We start from the raw sequence: 23,918 nt of genomic DNA, 5'->3' as shown, positions 1-23,918 counted from the left end.
TGCATTTGGCATTCCAGTTTCACTTTAATTGTAGTTAAAAACTCAGTGTTCATAGAATCACTTTAACTGCAAAAACAAGATAAGTCGTTAAAATAAGAAATGCCAAATGCAGCCTTAACACCAATGACTTATTTTCAGTTGTACCAGTTTTGTAGTTCAGATATAAAAGTGGTGTCAATTATCAGTTTCATTGAATCGGATGGTGAAATTACCCATGGATCTTTTCTTTTTTTATACACATCGTTTAAAGCATCAATACACCCGATAGCATGAACAGGGGTATAAGTTCACATGAGCAGCCGCTCCAATTTCTAACTTGTAAGCATCAAGGCTCAAGGGTTATTCCAGTTCTAATAGAGTCTCCAGAGCCAAATATCATGAAATCAAGCCGTTCATATTATCGATGGCATTTGGTCCCCTAGATTCTCTTTAAGCAATTGAAGGAGATGCTACTTCTCCCTAGTCATTGCACCAAATAGAATCTATTCCTTCTAAGCTTTAACTTAACAATTTCTTGAATCTTGGACTTGTTTGGATCAAATGGGCATCGCTAAAGTATTTCTGATCATCATTGGTGTCAACATTCAGTAAGTGATGAGATACCCAAAACTATTACTTTCCAAAAATTAAAAATCACAATGCCACTAACAGGAAGGAAAAGTTCAACCATTGCATTTTAAACTTTCTCCCATTTTCTGTCTCTCTTTTTTTTTTTTTTTATCAAACCAAAAACAGCCTTTAAAGTGAAACAAAATTGGAATTACGATGACAGAAACTGTTCCTATAAGAAAGGGATTGCAGCGAAGTCTAACCAACTATAGCGCAGATCAAATCTAATTCCAAGTATATGAGGACACATTCTGCAATTATAAACGTTGGGAAGCTGATAACAATCTCAAATTGAAGCAGCTTAGTCATTTCCCCGGCTTGAACTATGGCTGCTCTTGTCTACCCATGAAATGAACCAAAGTTATTGGCAAGCAAAAAAGAAATAAGTCAATGTTACATCTAAAATCACTCGACAGAAACAAATGGGAAAGCAAAAACTAGGTCCAGAAACTTTACATATTCTCCCACATATACATACAACTAACAGAATCTGCTCCAAAATGTAACATCAAAAAAATTTTCTAAGAAATGACAGGCATTGAAGACCAGAGAACATGCTCCAGCCATTTGAGATTGCTGTGCTGGTAAGGGAGTTGTCCTCGAGTGACCTTTGGCTACAGAATTGATCTCTACTGTTCTTTTTTTTTTTAATTAATGAACTGGTCTTTGCGATGACAATGAATTTGAGTTACAGATATTCATGTATAACCATACTTTAATTTGAGCAGTACAGCAGAATCCAATTGAAATAACAGTTTTACAGACATTATCACCAGAAATCTAGAACACGAAGAAGGATTCTTTTTTTTTTTTTTTTCTTTCCATGCTACAGCATAAATATTGCTTCTTGCTTTTCCAGTCCTCCCTAAACTAAAAATTCATGAAGAGAAAATTATCAGTTCTGCCTAAAAGCAATGTAATTCGTCAAAGATATCAATGGAGCTGCCTTATTTGGATCAAACTCGGAGAGCTGATCCAGGGCCTCCTTCCTCAGCTCCTCCGCGAATTCTCTCGATTTCTCGAGACCCATCAACTTCGGATAAGTAATCTTGTCGGCCAACAGATCTTTCCCTGCCGTCTTCCCTAATTCCTGAGATGACTTCGTGACATCGAGGATATCGTCGACCACCTGAAACAGCAAGCCGATGCACCTCGCGAACTTCCTCAGCTTTTCGATTTGCTCATCCGATCCACCTCCCGCAATTGCCCCAATAACGACAGATCCTTCCAGCAGCGCCGCGGTCTTGTGAAGATGGATGAACTCAAGCTCTTCCAAGCCGACATCAGACAATCCAGTAGACCCGATATCAACAACCTGCCCAGCAACCAGTCCCTCTGACCCAATCACTCTCGCCAGTTCCCCGACCACACGAATGATCTTTGAAGGTGGAACCCCAATGGTTGCCGTGGCGATGTGCTCGAATGCGAAGGCCAGAAGAGCATCTCCGGCTAGGATCGCCACATCCTCGCCGAAGACCTTGTGGTTCGTTGGCTTCCCGCGTCGGAGATCGTCATTATCCATACAGGGGAGATCATCGTGAACCAGAGACATGGTGTGAATCATCTCCACAGCGCATGCTGATGGCATGGCCATCGATTCCTGGCCGCCGACAAGCTCACATGCGGCAATGCAGAGAATCGGACGTACACGCTTGCCGCCGGCGAGAAGGGAGTAGCGCATGGCTTCGTGTATCTTGATGGGGTCTTTGAGGGAAACAGCCTTGTCGAGGGCTTTATTCACGGAATTTGCCTTTTGAAGCATGTAAGCCTTGAAATTGAAGGTGGCCTCTTGGGCTTCTTCTTCAGTCTCCTCCTTTGCGGTATGCACGGCAGAGATAGAGACGTAAGAAGATATGCCTCGTCTTCTCCTTGCAGGTAAGAAATAGGTGGGCATCCTTCTCAGGGGATTAAACGTGCAGAAGGTTGTGGGTCTGGATCTTCCTGTATGGTTAAACATGGAACAAGTTTGAACACATGAACCCAGGACGGTACTCATCTTCTGGTTTGTGCTTTACTTATCTATCAGAGAGAGAGAGAGAGAGAGAGAGAGCAGAAAACCTGAAAAGGTTTTCCTTTGCTTTTTTTTCTGGAGAGAGAGCGAATCTAAAAATCTGTAGGATTAGTGAGAACGAATCTTAAAAACAAAAGGAATTCGTTTTGATTTTGCATCCTTTTGGGTTCAACTATGGTTCCAAACCTGCGAACACATGATGGGAAGGAGGGTCTCCTCTGCTATTCGCTGTCTATCATGCTGATAGCTGTATGGAAATCAGGAATTGGAAATTCCCAAATATCCATCTCTATAACAAATAATAGAAAAAAGAAATAAAGAATCCACTATCTCTTCGATTTAACGGAAGAGGATAAGGAAGATTGGCAAATCACAAATGGAAACCGACTAACGACCGTTATAGAATCGGGCGGACATGTGAAGGCTGTTTTTTGTTTTTGGGCAAATTGCTGAAACTTCCCCACCTCCCCCTTCTCAGTTCTCACAGTTGCGGTTCAGTACCCTTCACACACCGACACTGCCCTCTCCTGAAATTTGATATGAGATTGGCGTCCCACACATGGCGCCCCACTGTACATCCGAATAACTAAGGGATATTCCCAATACACGCTGAGATGTGTATGTTAATAGAAATTGTTAATTTCATTGTCTCAACATTTTTAAATGTCAAGATTGTTCCGAGAAGAAAACATTAATCATGTGGTTTTACACTAAAAAACTATATCGACAACACTAGTCATCAATATTTTTTTGAATAGTGGGTTATAATCCACCTTAACCCTCACTCACTTCAATCCACCCGCTTTCATCCATATATCGAGGAAGGTTTAGTCGAATGATTTAGCTGTTTAATACGTTGTGGAATCAATGGTAAGGTTTTATGCCAGACATGGAGGCCGCATTTTTTTATAGTGGAGCCCATAAATTTATTATTAGTATGAAACTTTGTCATTAGTTCTATTGCTCACGTTCAATTAATCCAAATTCCCATATATTCATTATACTCAATATTTTTCTTAAAACACAAATATATATATATATATATATATATATATATATAGGAGACACAAAATTTGATAAAAATTTAAAAGTTATATTCAGAAAAAATATAAAATTTAAAAGACATAAAAATGATACTTTTTTTTAAATATATTTCAATCAAAACATCAGAGTTGCATGAAAAACAAAACATAAATGATAAAATTTTCAAAAAGTATATATTTCAAGTAAGAAAAGGCAAAATATGCAAAAAACAAATAAAATGATAAGAATTCAAAAAGATATATTTTAATAAAAAGTAAAAAATGTAGGAAATACATAAAATTCATTAAAAACAAAAAATATATATAATTCAATAAAATATATAGAAATTGTAGAACAAACACAAATTTTATGAATTTTAAGATCAATTTAATAAGAAAGGGAAAATTTACCATTCAAACGGACAAAGTTTAAGTTGGGTATTTTGATAATTTTACCCATTTCCATCTACGAGAATGTAACAAGGATCAAGAGAGGACAGTGCTATTAACATAAAGTAGGGTAATGAAACTGTCACGGTTAGAAATGATAGGGTAGTTTTTTTGGCCAAGAGTATTGTACATATTTGTATATATCAAATACAAGTACAAATATGTACAATGCAAATATATAAAATATAATATAAAATATAAAGTTTTGCACCCTACATAATTGTATTTGTACTCCTTCCAAAGTGGGTCATTCTTTTCTTGCTGGCTAGGAATTGGGATCTATGAATCACACAAGGCACCTCAGAGGCACATCCCATCATGCATTGGGAACATCTCCCATCTACAAATCGTGTTTTCTTATCATTCTAATGGGTTTCTCACTTATCTTATTTCTAAAACATAACTAATGAGGGGTAATTTAGTCCTCCAAATAGCCTCGTGACACGTGGCCTTCAAGTAACACATCGACGCCAGACAAGCAAATAAGCTCGGCAAGTTAGCCCAAGGCACCTCACCCAAAACGACATCCACCTCGGCTAGACTGAATTGTTAGGTCCCCTGACTTTGCGACGACTTGTCTCAAAGGCTGGCCGAGCTGTAAGAATCAATAGTGACCTGCGAGGTGAGCCCGCTGACTTGTCCCGACAATGCATTACTAGCCCGAGGTCTACAAACATTAATACCTCAACTGTTTGACCGGCCTACCGCATAGCATGCCTCAAAGTTCTTCGGGCTAACCGCAACCTCCACAAAGATCTCGTAACCAACATACTAATACGCCCAACTAAGCAGAAACAGTTCCGCGAGAAGAGGAGACGCGTTGTAAGAGGACTCTGACCATCGATACCTATATAAGACACTCATTTTTACTTGTGAATGTACACACAATTACATACTCTCAAGCCCTCTCATTCTCTCAAAGAACTCTCAAACACTCTCTGACTTAAGCATCAGAGTGCCAACCCCAGGTAAAGATAAACCGAGCACTCTAACATTCTCTCTAGCAAAACACATCAGCTCGACCCGACATAGCTCAGCCCTGACAAAGAATCTTCCGAATCGACATCCAAGTCATCTGACATGAGAGAACAACCAGATCGTGCTACATCAATAACTACGAATGAATACCTGCAATTGAGTCACTAGTCGTTAGCAGGGACATTAGAGGTGCCTTGTCCTTAAATATAAATTCTAGAGAATAAAAAAAAAAAGAAAATGAAAGACTATCAATTTAGAGACATTCCTTCAAAATTAAATTTGCTCCTCACAGAGCGCTCTTCAAGCCAATCTTACAGCACATTGCAGTCAAGAACATCTCTATATAAATGAATTTAGATTTCCTTCTCACAAAAAGGGTCCTCACACCAATATCATAAGCTTGCGGCCATGCATTGGAAACATATTCCATAATTAAAAATTTACAGGTGTGGGAGAGGGAGATGTTCCTGAGCTCAATTTGAAAAGAGTACAAATACAAATATATACAATATAAATACATACAAAATAATACAAAAAATAAGATTTTACATTCTACATATTTCCATTTACACTCCTTTGAAACTGAGTAGGGTGTGAGGAAATCCAGACTCAGAATCCATGCAAGAACATGAGAGCCAAGATATCTTTGGTGGTTGAGCTGAATGCCGGCAATCAGAATCCATTGTTGGTGGGGTATTCTAGAGGTGAATCCGGATTTCCTGCTCTCAGTCCTTGAAGTTGTGCATTAGGAGCTCTCCACATGAATGACAATATACAAGCATAGGACATGTTTTTCAAGGCTTTTAAAATTGGATAGGAGAAAGAACCATTCCGAGTCTCGTTATCAGGTTGAATGGTTTGATCATCTCATCAGAACTGTTTAGGTCAAAAATAAAAATAAATAGATAAAAAGATAAAAATTATTGTCCTGATTGATGGTTCAATTTTCTAGGTAAATGGTTGGCTGACCAAATTAATATTTTTTAACCAAAAATCGGTTCTGGGGTGAAATGGAATTGGTCAAATAACTGATTTCCAATTTTTCCGATCCAACCGTCAAATCCGATATGATTTAAAAAACACTGATGTTTCCGATGTATGGCACCAAAGATGGATGTAAATAGGTTTCTGTGAGGAGGAAATCCAACCCTGTTGGGACTGTATTGGAATCTTGTATTGGACCAGATCATGCATGTGTAAATGCAATTAATGTTGTTGGATTGCAAACGGAATGGAGGTATTTATGCGATGATGTCATCCCATAATAGGAGCAAAACCAAAACCCACTCATAACTGCACCCTTACTTCTTTTACATATTTTTAAGATATTTAAACCCCACCTTTTTGGATGTTTGGCATTGTGTGTTGGTTGAATGCTCTGGGCACGTTTAAAAGCGATTTTAACCACACGTCACTCCTATCTATCAACATTCATCAATAAATTGGTTTAAAAATAGGGGCACACCCTGGAAGGCACGTTCGATAGTGTGGCTGTATTCTACATGTCCGAAAGCAATTGATCAACAGGAAATTCATATTATCAAAACACAGACCATGTGTAAGTGTGCATGGCCATATTTTCAAAAAAGAAAACTTCGGCTTTCTGAACGTTTTTGGGCATGCCACGTTTACTCATTCATTTCGTTCGTTGATTATCTTTTTGGTCAAAAAGAATATTGCGTCTTCTGCTTACGGGCTTCTTTCAAAAAAAAAAAAAGAGAATATCGCGGCCAAAGTACTCACTCCGATGGAAACGTGCCAACTGATCCTATTTTTCAAGGGAAGAAGTGATCTCTTCAAATTTGTAATTAAAAAATAAATAAATTTAAGAAGAGAGATAATTAGTGGCATGAAGTGATAAAAATAAATAATTAGGTCAAGTGTAGGAGTGATTAAAAAACGATTGTTAAAATAAATACTTATTTTGGAATAGAACCACACCAATAAATATTTATTTGTGTTTTGTAAATAAGCCTGAATAATAAGCACTTATTTGAAAAACTCTGATTTTGGATTTATTTTTAAGTGCTTATTTTTCTGATGGCATATGTTGATCTACCACGTCATTTTAAAAATACCTGTACAACCCCTGTTTGAAATAATTGTTCTTCATCGAACTCTCATCGATGCTTATTAGAATAAGCACTCTCAAACTCCACCTTAGTCCAATCCAAGTTGTACCCCTATTAAATGAGGGGAATAGCATGTATCTATGAAGCCAGATAAGTATGGTATTATAAAAACTTGTATCAATTAGACCAATCGGCACTAAGGGTGATTGGGTGAACATTTTTTCCCCAATCTAACTTGGGTCCGATTCAGGCCCAAATCCAATTTAAATGTATCAAATTCCAATACAGGTTGGTCACAAATTAGACAATTTGGCTTTGATCCTAGGCCTTGAGCTCATTTCCTGGGCCCAGCCGACCTAGGTTGAGCTTATACCCAGACCAACCTGCAGATTTGCACCCCTATAAAAAGTGAATAGGCGATGATAGAAAATAAATGGAAAAGAGTTAATAAGATAATATCATTTTATCTGATGCCAATTGATTGGTTATAAATTTTTCCGGTATCATGTGTTTCTAGCATCACTCCTTGTGTATTTGTCGATATGCTTGTAACCTATAAGGTATAGCCGTATATGTTGATAGACTATCATATTTGTCGATATGCTAGATATAAGCCCATTACAAACTGATACAATATCATATTGGTTGATAAGGTGGATAGAGGTGGAATGGAATTGAGTAGTAATTCCACCTGAGATCGGACTTCTCCTTATGCTTGCCTCACACCGACCTCGACCTCACAATGCATCGCAGCCGTTCATTGTGTAGAACAGCTCTCATTATTGATGTTATTTATTATTTATGAAATGATATTACAACTGCAATGCGCTATAAAATTGGTGTGAGGCATAATTTGTGAGGAACAAATCCAAATTTCATGAGTAACCTCCAAATCAATACATATCAATTGTTATGTATCGGTATTTAAATTTGGAATCATGTGCCAAATTAACCTAAAAGTCATGAAAATCTCTTAAAAATTCGCACAATGTAAAGCCATGTATAAAATAAAACCTGAGAACATCGAAATAGGCTCTTAAAACCAATTAATTAATCTTAGTCATCTAATGCTGCATTTGGCATTCTTTATTTAAAGAATTTATCTCCTTTTTGCAGTTAAAATGTCTATATCAACATTAAGTTTTTAGCTGCAAAAAAAGGAGATAAGTCCTTAAAATATAAAAAGCCAAATGCAGCCTAAATGATATATTCATAGAGAAACCCCATTTTACAGTTACAGCCAAGAGAAAGAAAAGCTCTTTGAACTGAAATTGGGAGAGAGGTTATACGAAGTAGTTCTTTCAAACCATCATTGACCCAGATGGTCGGACCGTTCAGCCCGGGAAGCATTTAGGCAATTGATTCCATTTCACCCATAACCGGGTTCTTGCCCAAAAATCATTGATATGATCGGACCGTTTGCCCCAGGAATCATCCAGGCAACTGGTTCTGTTTCACCCATAACCCGACCCTTGGCTGGTTTTTGTTTTAATTATTTTTTACTTTTTTTATTTTTTAAACTTAAATGGACCATTCATTTGAATTGGACGGCCAAACCGTCAACACAAAAACCAGTGGTCAGAACAGTTTCAGTTCCGTGTTGATTTTTAAAACCTTGACATGCCTCATATCATAAAAATCATCATTGAAAAAGTGGTTCAGACTCAGTTTGGAAGGAGTACAAAAACAAATATGTACAATGCAAATACATACAAAATATAGGGTTTTCTACTATACATATTTGTAGTGCAAAGCCTTGTATTTTGTATTGTTTTTTATGAATTTGTATTATACATATTTGTATTTATACTCTTCCCAAACTGAGCCTCAAGGAAAAAAGTTTGATAGGGAGAGCTCTTTGCAAAACATCAACCAAAGGAATTGTAATTATAAACTTCATAGTTTCACGGATTGGCCTCTAAATAAATTCTTGGTCTCGGTTTGGAAAGAGTACAACGGTGCAAATGCATACAAAATAATACAAAATATAAGGTTTTACACTCTACGTATTTGCATTTATACTCCTTCCAAACTGAGCTTGACTTGCAATATCTTTTGTTATGAGTTGCTAAAAATTGAAGAATATAAAATATTAACAAGAAAAGTGTGATAACTATGCCCAAGTGCAGTGATTTATTGGGAAAAGTAAAGATCTTGGAAAAAGGCAGATATGGGAAAGAGCATACAAAATCTTTTGTAATCTAGACTTAGTATGTGTTGGTAAATGCATTTATTCACCAAATGTTTTGTTATTGGTTTGTTTGAAAAACCAAGAAAAGCAATGATGAACTCATTTATTCACAGCAAAACTGTGAATAAACATGTACCTATTAGGGGAAGAGCTAAAATGAAAGTTTCCTCCAACCGCATATGCACATATAAACCAAAGTCTAATTTTGCAAGTCCTTATGCGGCAGTATACTCCAACGGCAGATGCACCTGTATCCAAACGTTATTCAATAAACGCCCATATTTCCAAACACACACTTAGTTGATTCCGTTGGAGTTTCTTAGGGGGGCGTTTATCAGAGAAACGTTTATTTGATAAAGGCCACTTTAGATGTTTTCTTTTTCATCATATGATTGGGCTAATTTGCAGGCGTTTCAAGAAATGGCATTTAAAGGTACTTACCAACTCACCGATGAGAAACATTTCCTACCTTGTATTGTTTGGAAGGGTGTTTCGAGAAGTGGGCCATATGGGTGATTCGGAGTGGCACCTCTCCTTAACTTTTGAGTGCCATATTTTGAAAGCTAATGGTCCAAACTACCCTTAGCGCATATTTTGAAATACGACGGTTGATTTTGGATGAAAATCACATCCAACGGCCAAAATGACAGGTTCAAGGGATCAGTATGGGCCGATGGTCGAAAATACCCTTTGCGAATCCAATGTATATATGGTATATCCTATCCTAATAACATATTTCGGAGTCAATTTACTTGTTACTACACATCTATCTAATGCATTTTACTTATTACTACCCTTTGCATATTCATTGTCATATGAATTAAACGAATACATGTACTTGTTAATCATCTGGTTTGGTACAGACTCACCAAACTAGCTTCACGTAGATTACCTTAAATTGATCGATGCACCATTCAAAGGAGTAGTTAGTTGTAGCTCATGTCCCCTTCAATTCTCATCGTATTGAAGCAAAGGAAAGTTCACCGGATGATCGACTTTTAGAGGAAGGGGTAGGTATGCCATATCATTCAAATTGGGAAATAAACAACAATGAAACACCTTCCCGGTGTACGCAACAGCAATACCTCGTCGGATTAGGAATGCTAGACAAAAAAAATCGTAGTGGTCAGTATAAAATATACGGCCGGAGTCGAGGAGAGGGATTTTGTAACAGTCGATAACAAACTTACCGGCGGCACACCCTCTCTAGTCAGCATGAGAAGCAAATCTCCCTGCGCAAGTCTCTCTTTGCAGCTATCCCTCTCTGCGGCTATCCTTGCGAAAAGTCCCTCTCTCATAGTGGTAAGGGTTTGGGGCATGGAGGTTTTCTTCACAATCTCAGTGATCTGCGAGGGACCAGATAACTCTCGCTCAATCGCCACATCACCATCCATGTATGTGCCATGTCAAATGCACAATTTTTCACTTCCCCCGATTGCTCATTGCACGAAAATCCACCCATTTCCATTTATCAGTGTTTTTTTTTACCGCCAAACGCCTATATAGCACCTACGTGGCAGCGTTTATTTAAAAAACGCCTACAGTTACAAACATCGCCTTAATATTCATTTTCTTCATTATTGACTGCTTCAAGTTGTTGTTGACAAAAGAAGTGTCATAACTGAAATGCTCCAAGTTTCCTTGGTTTTGCTTAGTTGCCGTGGACAAAATATAAGACTGCCTCAAGTTTTTCTTGATAATGTTGTCTTTGCTATATATCCTAGCACTTTTAATTCCGTGGCTCATCTTATGAATCAGAAAGCAAAGTCTTTTGATAGATTTGAAGAATTAGTCTAACTATTCTTCAACTTTCTTATTCGTATCTCTTATTTAGTGGGGTCACTACTCACTACTAAGACACCCCTTGTAATTGGTTGTATTAATTAAAACTCCCCTTCCAGCTAGCTTGCATATTACTAAGACAACCCTATAGTTTGTACCCAATTTACTTAATAGTCGGCTAACACGGTTCGTATTATTTCTGTTTAGGAAAGATCACGTGACTCATGAAATAGTAAAATGGCATGGTCTCACAATTTTTTATCTCAAAAGATACACCTCACCACTCCCATATTATGAGTTAATTTACAAGTTTAGATACAAAACCCTCCTCACGTACAGAGCTTGGTCCAAAGGCATTCTTGAGGAGGTTACTCCATTGAAGCTTGAGGAAGCTATGCCATTGAGGTTGGTGCTTAACTTCCCTTTCTTTTCTCACGCCAAATCTCCATACAGAGTGAAAAACCTCAATCTGCTAATTCACAAATGACTACTTCCAATTAGCAACATCCAGGAATGGATTCCAAGTCACATTGTTGGATAATTCACAGATTTCTTTTTTTTTTTTCTTTCTTTCTTTCTTTCTTCTTCTTCTCTATCTGCATCCCCTTTCTATTTTTGTAGGTTCAATGTTGTTCTTCTCCAAGTCCAACATACGGTATGCAGATATTGGTGCATCTGTTTTAAACTCCTACTATTCAAACCCCATTCTAACGGTTATATGTTTGAATCTATAAATGTTTTGGCTCAGTTTTGGATGGAGCACAAACTATAAATATGTACATTGTTGCAAATACATACGAAATAATATAAAATACAAGGTTTATTTATACTCCTTCCAAACTGAGCCTTACTTGAAGTCATCATTTCTCTTCTTAAACCTGTCTTTTTTGAAGAATATTAAATCCCTGCTTTTCCCTTATTAAACACTGGCCCAATGCGTTATGTTAACCCCTATTCTTTTCCCTGCTGCTAAACATCACTACCCGATTGCATCGTGTTAAACAATATTCAAATGCATCATGTGAATATTTTCCTTATTTTTCATTCATTATCAGATGTGGATGTTTTCATTTTTTACTCAATACATATTCGAATATTTGCATTGATTCCTGTCATTAGTAGTTGTTTTTCTTGTTATTTGTAGGTTTAATAAGTTCAATGTAGACCTTTTTATAATATTAGTAGGGATTAATATGCAAATATATTACGGTTTTATTGTACTCAATAGCCTGGTGGCACGTGTCTATAAAAATTTCGAAAATAAATTGATGTTACTAAATACCTATTTTCGCTTTTACTTTAAAAAGCATGCTTTAGAAGCAATATTTATCAAACGGGTTTCATAACCGAAGTCTAAAGTACGAAGCTGAAATTTGGCTTTGTACTTAGATTAAAAATTCAAATGTCAAAGCATATCTAAACAGTGCTTAAATTTTTCCTTTTTATTTGCTAAATATGATCAAGTCAACGTCAAAATTGTCAAATTGCATTTCCGTTATGGAAACAAGGCAATAACTAAACCGGGTGCAAACAGGCGTCTTAGTAATTCAAATTTACTTAGGGTGTTTTAGTTAATACAGAAAACTACAAGGGGTGTCTTAGGCTCTTAGCACCCTATTTATTTTTTGCATAGAATCATGGATTTGAAAATCAGATTGGATCGGACAGTCGGATTAGACTTCTTCATGGGCTGGGTTGGGTTCGGGCCAAGCTTTGTATATACATCAACAGAATATGCTCAGGCCCCTGCCCGGCCAGAAATTTGAAAATAGAATTTTTATCTTTTTTTATTTAATAAAAAAGTATTGTATTTATATTAAAATCTTCAAAACTCAAAAATAATAAGCATCTCATTATTACTTGGAAAAAAAGAGAAGAGTAAAGAAAAATGTATATATTTTTTTATTTTTTAATATGTTGTATTAAATCGGGCTCAGACTCGGGTTGGGCTTTTTTGAGAAAGACTGAGCTCGGCCCGAAAAAAGTCGGACTTAGTGCTTTAGGCCCAAGCCTAAGCCCAAGCCCGTGGGCATAAAATTATGACCAAGCCCAACTTAATAATGGGTCAGGCCAGGCCAGCCTGTCGAGCTACCCGGTCCATGAACAGGTCTAAGTCAGACCGGTTGACCCAGAAACTAATCATGGGTCTATGTCCGATTTGATCCCAAAACCATCTGATCGGGCTTCGGACCAGATGGTTAAACCATTTGACTTGGAAATTAGTGACCAAAATGGTTCCATTTCGGAACTAGTTTTCAAAATAATGGGTAAAATACAAAAATGTACCTCATACTTTGTGGGCAGTAGACCTCTTCATGGGCTAGATAGCCTAACGGGCCAAACCGGTCCGACCCATTCCAAGTCAGGTTTGGACATAATTTTAGGTCCGTAGGCTCGGACAAAACCGAGCCAAACTTGGTAATATATATTAAATAATAAAAATATATTTTACTTAATAAAAAATATATACAATATTTTTTTCTTTGTTCCTCTTCTCTTTTTTCAAGTAATAGTGAGATCTTTTATTATTTTTTACTTTTGAAGGTTTTTAATATAAATAAAACACTTTCTTATTAAATAAAAAAAGAAAAAAAAATCTATTTTCAAATTTCTGACCGAGCTTCGAGCTTTATATAAAGGTCAGAATTGGGCTCAAGACCTAAGCCCGATGGTCGGGCCAAGCTCAGGATCAGGCTCAAGCCTCAATGCTTTATGTTAATACATAAACAAAACCTGATCCGAACATAACATAACCCGACCCGTCCCTGAACAGGTCTAAAAGAAAGTAACACTTTAGGTCTTTTAGCTATATTTGCAACATAGAGTGATAGAGTTACCTTGTACTTTAATATTTCAACACGCTTTTTCTTACCATTAGCATTCCATCAAAGTTAAGAGGAGATTGCATCAATGGTCATGTGTGCATCTTTATACATTTCTAGACTAATATTCTTTCCTTGACCATTCTACTCCCTTTGCACATCTAGCTTTCATACAAATGTTGAACGGGAACCATGTGACTTTCACTTTCAATCGGCACTAGGGATGAGATAATATAATGCATTAGCTTAATAATTGTAAGACACGGCAAAGAGTTTGGCTTCCATTCATTCACCAATTTTTTCCTATTTTATTCTCTTACCTAAGCAAACTTCAAATGGGCAATCTTATCGTCAAGCCCAACATCAAGATGGGAGCAATATGTTGGAAGGATCAAAATCCCCCAAACCCAAATTGCTGCCATAAAGAACAGGTCATGATTACACGTGTGCTTCAAACTCTTTCAAATCAAGGTTTTAAAAATTGATCCAGAACCGGAATCGTTTTGGCCATTGATTTCTAATCAGTGGTTTGATTATCCAGTTCGAATAGATGGCTTATTTCGACTTTAAAATAAAAGAAAATGAAAGATATTTAAAATAAAAATGGCCAAAATCATTGTCCAAGTTGAAGACTTCAATCATCTAAGTCAACGGTTTTGATCAAGGACCGGATTAAGGACGAAATGGAATCAGTTGCTTAGACGGTTCCTGGACCGAATGATCCAACCATCTTGATTAACGATGGTTCAAATATCAAGTCTATTTGAGATTGTTGATTTCCCAACTCTTGGTGCCGAAAGGGGAGGATTTTCAAGTGGCAATTTGTGGCATTACATGAGCCGAGAAACCTTGAAAGAGGTAAAGTCATACTTGATAAAAAAAAAGGGGGTAATATCATATAAAGGCAACTTTTGGGGTTTAATATCAATAAAAGTAATTTTTTTTAAAATTTAAAAAATAGGCTAATTTTTTTAAAATAATATCAAAAAAAGGGAAAGACAATGTTCATCTTCTTCTTCTTGCCATTTGTTCACCAGAGCTGCTGCCACCACCACCCGTCATCGTCGTTCGTTGTCGCCCGCCACCGCCTCCACCTCCGCCTCCAGCAACGTTGCCGGAGATGACTGGAGGCAGAGGTGCCGGTGACGACGCTGGTGGTTTCTCTGTCCAACGCCGCCCACCTCCGCCTCCAACAACGTTGCTGGAGATGGGTGGAGACAGATGTGGCAGTGGCAACGGGTAGAGAAATGACCACCAGTGTCGTCGCTGCCACCTCTGCCTCCGGCAACGTTGTTGGAGGCGGAGGCAGGCGGCGGCAGACAACGGCTATGGTATACAAATGGCAAGAAGAATGAAGATGAACAGTGTTTTTCCCTTTATTGATATTAATTTTAAAAAGTTAATCTATTTTTTAAATTTTTTTAAATATATTAGTTTTATTGATATTAAACCCCAAAAATTGCCCTAAAGGTCGAAAATGAGCCACCTCAGGTAACTTCTTTGAAATGACTGAGTCAATGCAGCTCAATCAAGACAGAATCCCTGCCAAGCAGGCCCTTAATGCTGTGTTCTGAGAGACAATTATAGCTAGGTATACTAGAACCTCCAGTTTGATGAACTCCATGCTCTCTTAATAGCCTCGAACGTTTGAAATCTAGTGATCTTTTGAATGCTTTGTGATTACAATTTAGTTTGTCAAGGAAAAGTGAAGATGGCTAACATTCAAATGAAAGGTTTGGTGTCTGAATCGCTGTTCATCGGCATTTTAAGTGGAGAAGAGAACGCTTTCAAGCGAAAAACAGTGAACGGAACAAAAGCGCTTATTTTAGTATTCTCTTTGTAAAAGAAAACGGAGCATCAAATAAGCAGAAAATTAAAAAAAAAAAAAAGACAATTTAATTTTGAAGTTGTATCTTTTAAAATAGGGAAAATCTATGATACGGGGAAAGATAAGATATGGAAGAATTTTAATCAATCAAAAACCATCCATGAATTTTGATAAATAACACTAACTATCACATTTATGACAACAGTTGTTTGGTTAAAAAAAATTCAGCTATCATATCTTTTCTATATCATAGTGGAATTTTAGAAATACCGAAAAATGACAAATTTTAAAAAATTGTAGCCTTTTGATGTGATAAATAGCCTCTTTTGTCTTTTGTCCAGTTTTGTGCATATGGACTATCAAAAATTTTTCTAAAAGCATACTTGCCGAACAACACGTTATTAAAGAGCAGAGAATCAAAGATTCCTTTGGAGAATGGTAAATAGCATAACATCGCCATCATATACCAACATCGGTAAAACAAAACTCCAATCTCTCTTCCGTTAATTTCCACATTTCAAAACCAAAACCACGTAACACAAAGATAGGATTTTGGATAGGAAAGCACCACGCTTCATTGCCGTCCTACCAATCATAATCACGGTAATCGGGCAAAGGAGCATGGTGGTGCGCCTAGCATCTTCAATCCTGTAGAAGCACTGCGCATTCTATATATTTAAATTATCCGCGTGGAGAATTGCTAATCGTTAGATCCTGAGCAAATGTGGAGAATTGAATATTTACTTAGACGATAGTGCCATTCCACCAAAAAAAGAAAATGACGAAAGTGCCATTAAAGAGTTCCACGTGTACAAATTTTTAAATCAAAGGTTTTTTCTTAGTTGTCAATGCTAACGTTGAGTGGTCGTCGTTAGAAAAAAAAGTACAATAAGTGTAGAAATGCCTTTGCCTTGTCACTCAGTGACAGTCAGTCAGTGGCTTCTCGCGTTTGCACGAACCGTGAAAAAACCCGCAAAGTTGTAAAGTCCCGTTTGGTAAAAACCGGAAAGTCAAAAATAGGTTTGCATGAACCTCAAAATCGACTTTCAGGTGAAATTATGATAGGTCAATGCAACTCAATCACTGCATAAGTTCTTCCAACAGATTTTTATATGGAGCGCTTCAAAAATAAATGAACCAATTTAACTGAATATTCACCTCAGTTTTAGGACCATCCCCTGATCCCCTTTAGCCCTTAATTAGGGCTCTTAATTGAAGGTACTACAAGCCCTCAAAGCTTGTATCCCAAATACTTCACAAAAACAAGTCAAATCCTCGACTTTTTAGTAGTTGATGAAGTTCATCAAAGGGAGGATTGTAATTGGATTCGTGTCGTCAGGGATTCCGGAAATTTGATATCCAATCCAATATTTGATCCGGTTTCGATGTTAAAATCCACATCCATTTAGCAACTGCATCGGATGTAGATTTGACCCATCCAATTTGACGACCGAATCTTTGGATCCGAATCCTCAAATAGCATTAAGATTTAATTTTCTTTGACCTCATTGCGTTTTAAATGACGGAAAACTAAAACAAGTTTTGAAAAAGTAATTAGTTTGAATTTACATTTATGTATAATAAATGTCTATAAATATAGAATAATAAATTTATTGATTATAAACTTTATGTAATTATAATATACATATATATTTATAGAAAAAATTATGCTGCCTAAGACATGATATCGGAAGTTGGTAAATTTTAATAAATACCATCTAAATAGTTATCATTTTAATGATACCAGTTGATTGGTTGCAAGTTTTTATGTATTTCCATTTCCAACCACATTAAAAATGTCATGTCATGAGACTACATAAAAAAGATGTTATATGATTTATTTATTTTTTCATTAGTTTATATTTCACAAGATATATTTATCCGTCATCTTAACACCTTTAATAACATTTAAAGAAGTAAGTCTCAATCTATAGTTCACATTTTTTGTTTTATTGTGTAATTTATGCAATATAACTAAATAATAATTTTTAATTGAACTTGAATTTTAAGGGGAGTGGACGAGGTTATTGAATGATAATAAAATGTAAGTTTTGACTTCAAAATCTGATATAATCAAATCAAATGTCATACTTTTGGAATCCATTGACAACCCTAATCATCTCTCTCAGACAATAAATGATAAAAGAGTAGTTCCATTGCGTCTCTTTGGCATCAATGCCATTGCTCCAGAAAACGGCGATACATCAGTGCCATGTCAGAAAAATAATGCTCCATGAAATTAACGCTTGTTTGTTTGGAACCATTTTTCCATAAAAAACAATGCTCCAAGCCACACCTTAGAAATCAGAAAGGCATGGCTTAGAGCAATGCTGAGTTGGTGTTTCCTGGAGCTACAACTCATTATTACCAAGAGGGACGTTAGGTGGCAGTGATAGGGACATGATGTGGCACTGACTAATAGGTACCGGTGCTGAAAACGTTTCCTAGAGCATTAGTACCAAACAGAAAACATTTTTGTTGCTCCAAGAAACGTCCTACCTGGCAGCAACATTTCCAAAACAAAATATATATATATATATATATATTTTCTCAGAAAATAGTACTTCCAAGAAAATGGTGTTGTATCTATAGCATCGATGTCAAACATGTACATTATTTGTGGTAAAGATTCAAGTGCATTTGGGTGGGTGAGGAGAGGGGGATGTTTCAATTTTGTTTCTCCACAGGCTCAGTTTGAAAGGAATACAAATGCAAATATGTACAAAAGAAATTTGAAAAGGAATATAAACATAAATATGTAGAGTGCAAACCTTGCATTTTATATTATTTTGTATATATTTATACTCTACATATTTATATTTATACTCCTTCCAAACTAAGCCTAAGGTTCAAATTATCAATACACCCTCACAGTATCAATTCTTTAAACCTTTCTTTTGTCTTTTATGATCATTTTTAATGATGTTTAAAGCTTAAAACATTGAATATATAAAAGGGTAAAATATAAAAATCTCCCTTGAAGTTTTTGACAATAATAAAAACTTCCCCTGTAGTTTCATTTTAATAAATGCCTCCCCCGAATTTTTGAAAAACTCGACTAAAACCTCCTTTTCATCACCTTTCTAGATAGAGAGTGTTACACTGATGCACCGGTTTTTTTTTCCAAATACCCATTCTATCCTATTACAAACTATTTTGCATGCAAAATTACTGAAATAACTCTATTTTAACTTAACAAAAACTTCCTCTAAAGATCATCTTCTAACATTTTTGTTGAGTTAAAATAGGTTATTTCAGTAATTTTGCATGTAAAATAGTTTGTAAAAAGGTAGAATAGGTACTTGGAAAAAACGGATGTATCTGTTTAACATTTTCCATCTGAAAAGGTAAGGGAATGGAGATTTTTGTGGAATTTTTTAAAAGTTTAGGAGAGGTATTTGTTAAAATGAAGTTATAAGAGAAATTTTTATGATTGTATGAAATTTTAGGGGAAATACAAAAATTTCACCCCATATAAAAAACTTTTAAAAAAGAAATTGCAGAGATATCGATATAACACGATACATCCAATACTTCTAACCTCCGACAAAAATCTTCCACTTAACAAGGGACGCATCCATCGATGCTTCGAACCATGATTCACCCGACAAAAATCTTGCACTTAAGAAGGGAATCGGTGCCGGTGGTCAATAAATAGGTTCTTATTTTAATTGTGCGATCTGCGATGTCTTCACCCTTCTTAGTACTTCGGAAAAAAAAAAATACTCAGCTCATGGCTGCCATCATGAGTCGTGGAAAAAATGTTGTCCATCAGTTTCATATTTAACAATTAACACTTTTACAGTAATAGTGCGTTAGGCTCAAAAGGAGTATTAAAATACAAAAACCTCCCTGAAGTTCTTGACAATCATAAAATATTTTCCTACATTTTTATTTTATTAAAAACCTCCTCTGATTTTTAAAGAATTTGGCAAAAATCTTCCTTCCATGACCAGATAGAAAAGGTCAATATTTACAAAATTATCTTGAGCGTCATTCAATTAATTTATAAATTACCATATTTTCCTTCAATCTCCTTCATTGCGTCGCGCCTGTCTCTTGTACCGCCCTCTGTAGTAGCTCCTCCCCTCCCCTTCCTGCCCCATTTGATATAATCTTCTCTATCACCTCTTTCTTTGGGTACTCCCCTGTTACCGTGGAATATCGATGGCCCACCAGATGGTGACCGAAGCTCCTTTAGCTTCTTTCGCAGCCAGATGGTGACCGAAGTCCTTGTGCGGTCCACTGCCGCTGCAAATCCATAAGTCCTGCAAGTCCATAAGCTCCTATTGGCAACATTGGTGCAGTCCATATCCTCGAGTTGAGACTTTATGCTTTTCACCTTTTAAGCACAGCCACGATATCGGCATTGGTCCGTGTGTGCAGGGCTTTTCGGGCCTTCGGCTTGTGGAGGCACTTGCTCTCTTTGTTGGCTTGCTGTAGTCGGCCAATGATGTATTTGATGAAACTAATCCCTTTCACCATCTCAGCCTCCTATGGTCTATTTGATTTTGCATCGCCGGTGCTACCATCTTCAAGTTGGCGTTGCCAATAGACCTATTTATAGGCCGGGCTGGGCTCGGGCTGGGCTTTGACTCTTTATTAACAAAAAAATGTTAGGCCCGAGCCCGACCCTGATGAAAAGCTCGAAGCCCGAGCCTGAGCCCGAAGCCCAACCTAATAAAAGAAATTTGAATTTTTCCCTATTCAAATAGACATTATCTATTTTAATTCAGATTTTTTTTCCCCTATTTAAATGAACAATGGGCCTATAAGTGAATCAACAACCTCTCAAATCAAAAAATTTATTCAAATGGACATCACATATGGTTTTTACTTAGGTTTAATTATAGGTCGGGCCAGGCCGAGCTATTTTGGCAAAGCTCGAGCCCGGCTCGAATTTTATGCGGATCGGGCTTTTTGGCCCGAGGTTAAGCCCGCGGGCCAAAAAGCCTGTTCAAGCCCGTCCAGGGGTCGGGTCGGGCAGGGCCAGCCCGTCGGGCCACCCGGCCCATGAACAGGTCTAGTTGCCAGCATCCAAATCTTTCATCGCTTCTTTCTTCAGATTCACGTAGTTGAGGAAGGATTTCGTTATCAAATCGTTCATCTTGCTCTGTTTACTCTATCTCAGTTGAAACTCGGAATCACATAACTTTGGAAGAGAAAACGCTTCAGCTGCAATAGTAGATTATGGCTATATGAGATGTTTTTTTATTTAAAGGATCCAATTTTGGAAATAATTTCCTTCCTAGAAGTGAAATCTATATACAAATGACTTAAGTGATGCATTTATACAAAAGAATGATTTGGAAACTTGTATATAGAAAATTCTGGGGCTAAAAATATACAACACACTGTGTGCATTATGATTTGGAAACCGGCCATGTACAAAAAAAACTCATGAGCATGAGTCATCAGTCCCATTAGCTTCCTTGACTGGTAATGGTGGATGGTTGGATATAGGAACCTCATACGGATGATCAATATCATCCTGTATTACTGTTCCCAGCATATGTATCTTAAATCACCTTGGAGCTGCCATTGCCAAGCGGCCACGCCAATGAATGGTGAACATTAATTAATTATGTGCTGAAAACAATATTCTATTAGCACAAACAGCTGCTGATTTTAAGATTTTTTTTGTAAGAAAAAACACTCTATATCATTTAATAGGTTCATACCTCCAAAATACATTAAATTTTATGCTTCAATAAATATATTTTTATTCCAAGTCAAGTAGGGCAATAAACAGGAGAAACATAACTGAACAAAAAATTACAGATTCATGGGAGATTGAAAGAGGAGGAAGAAAAAAAAATTTAGGGAGAAAAAGGAAAAAACTGTGTTCCGTTTGGGTTTGGATGAAAGATTAATGTGTGGATTAGAAGCACCATTTTCTTAAAAAACGGTGTCTTTTTTTTGTTTGGAATCTTTTCTACCAAGTATGACGTTTCCTGAAGCAACAACAACTTTTTTTGTTTGGTACCAATGCTCCAAGAAACGTTTTCTACACTTCTACCTATTATCCAATGCCACATCACTGTTCTGTTGGCAGCAACGAGCTGCGGCTCCAAGAAACACTAGGGCATTGCTCCAAGCCATGCCTTCCCGATTTTCAAGGCGTGGCGTGGAGCACCATTTTCTAGGGTTGTTTCCTGGAGCACCATTTTTTCCTACATGGTGCTGATGTGGCATTGTCGTTCCAAGAAACGGCAACAATGCCAAACAGCCACTAAAAGAGCTTACACTTTCCTCCTCTTTAGACGATAGAATTCAGGGATAGGACAGGATAAAAGAGGTTGACGGGAGAGGTAAAGAGGATAACAAGTCAGTAGGGGTATTTCAGTAAAAATGTATACAAACAACTTTGCAAAAGGATAAAATAGGAATTTGGAACAAAATTGATGCACCAGTACAACGTTCTCCGTCTGGGTCATTGCTAGAAGGGAGGTTTTTGTTGAATTCTTTAAAATTTCAGGGGAGGTTTTTGCTAAAGTGAAACTATAGGGGAAGGTTTTATGATTATAAGAAACGTTAGGGAAGGTTTTTGTATTTTACCCTAAATACAAATATGTAGATTGCAAAATCTTGAATTTTATATTATTTTATATATTTTATAATGTACATATAGGCTCCACACCCTATGGGTGCACCTGACAAAGTCATACACCAATCCCTATGTCATTTTGCAAAATGGGATCCGCTCCTCACACCAACTTCAAAGGCACATCCCCATGTATTGGGAACATCTACCATGAATAATAACACATAAGCATTGGAGATGTTTCGATTCATGATACAAAGTGCTGAGTTTGGCTTCAGTCAGAGTAAGTCCATCCTCACACTGTTCCAACAGCTTCTTGTAACCTTGCATTGAGAATATCTACCCATGAAATAAAGCACATAAGTAGGGAGATATTCTCAATGCAAGGCTGTAAAGATTGTTGGAATAAGCTTTGCTCTGACTGAAGTTGGACTTGGATGTGCTTGTGATGTCGGTGTGAGGAGCATTGTGTGAGGAGCAGATCCAGTCTCGCCATTATTGCACCCCAAATCCTCTTCAGGCCAGTCTGACAAGGATTCTCTACTAGCTGCCTAAATGTGAGATGAATAAAGACAAAATCCCTGAATATTGAAAATCACATTAGCGCCCTATATGCACATCTCAGCGTGCATTGAGAATATCTCCCATGAAAAAATAGTCGCAAGAGGTGCTGTGGGGCACCAATCTGATATCTATAATATCACCTGAACTTAAATGAATTGGCATGATATGGTTGGGTCAGTAGACATGTATAATACTCCTCTATTGTATGAAGTCGCGCTGCCATATCAGCAATTAAATGACAACATATATTATTTTCTTTTGAAAACGAACTGAAGTCAAGAATTTTGCTGCAATATTCAATGAATTTTATTGAATCTCTTCTTCATCAAAGCATTAGAGTCCAAATTCAACTGTGGATGGATATTAATCCGTTTCATTTGTCTGATACAGTCGCAATCAATTAATATTTCAGCAAAAGAAAATTCAATAAATGTGATATGAATCTTCAACAGCAAAGAAAGCAATAAATCACCTTGCCTTATTCAATTTCAGGCTGTTATAAGGTGATTTGTGATGGGGAATAATCAATAATACCATGGATGCTGGTGTTGTATGTTTCTCTAAGAAGATCATTTAATTTTTTTAATGCACAGGGTTTAAGTTTGGGAGTCATGGAAGTGTAATTGAGGCAGAGTTCCAAGATAACCCATCCCCTAACCATAAACCCCCAATTCAGGTTGATAATTGCCTTTCTTTTGCTAAATGAAGTTTCTCTTGAATCAATTAGATGCTTCGTAGGGGCATTATGGACAATATTGATATAAATGCACTTTTTGCTATATAACTAGTTTCTTCCATCCATGGAAAAAATTAAATTCAATAAAATCAAATTTTCAGCATTGGCAAATGCTCTTTGGAACTTATGAAGTGACTATTTGTAGCTTTGAAAAAATGGTTTAGCCATGCTGGCAAAAACTTGTGTGAGTGAGACATATAATAAATGTTCTCAACTGCAAATCATCCCTTACGTCCATTGTATTGGTGCTAAACTAAAGCTGAAGCTTTGAATTCTTCATGTTTTCGTGTGGGCTTCTTGTGGATGCTA

General features: G+C 36.8%; 1 protein-coding gene across 1 annotated transcript; it reads right to left on the bottom strand.

Moving 5' to 3' along the window:
- Positions 1–1,291: 1,291 nt before the first annotated feature.
- LOC148850965 (geranylgeranyl pyrophosphate synthase, chloroplastic-like) lies at positions 1,292–3,174 on the bottom strand. The gene has a single exon (XM_088943969.1). The coding sequence runs from the start codon at positions 2,603–2,605 to the stop codon at positions 1,505–1,507; it is 1,101 nt and encodes a 366-aa protein (XP_088800095.1). The 5' UTR covers positions 2,606–3,174; the 3' UTR covers positions 1,292–1,504.
- Between the last annotated feature and the right edge of the window lie 20,744 nt (positions 3,175–23,918).

This window comes from Nelumbo lutea, chromosome 5 (genome assembly GCF_056320005.1).
Source record: "Nelumbo lutea isolate HS-2025 chromosome 5, American lotus-T2T, whole genome shotgun sequence".
Taxonomy (NCBI): domain Eukaryota; kingdom Viridiplantae; phylum Streptophyta; class Magnoliopsida; order Proteales; family Nelumbonaceae; genus Nelumbo; species Nelumbo lutea.
The sequence above is the reverse complement of the archived record's forward strand: the minus strand, read 5'-3'. Positions and strand labels throughout refer to the sequence as shown.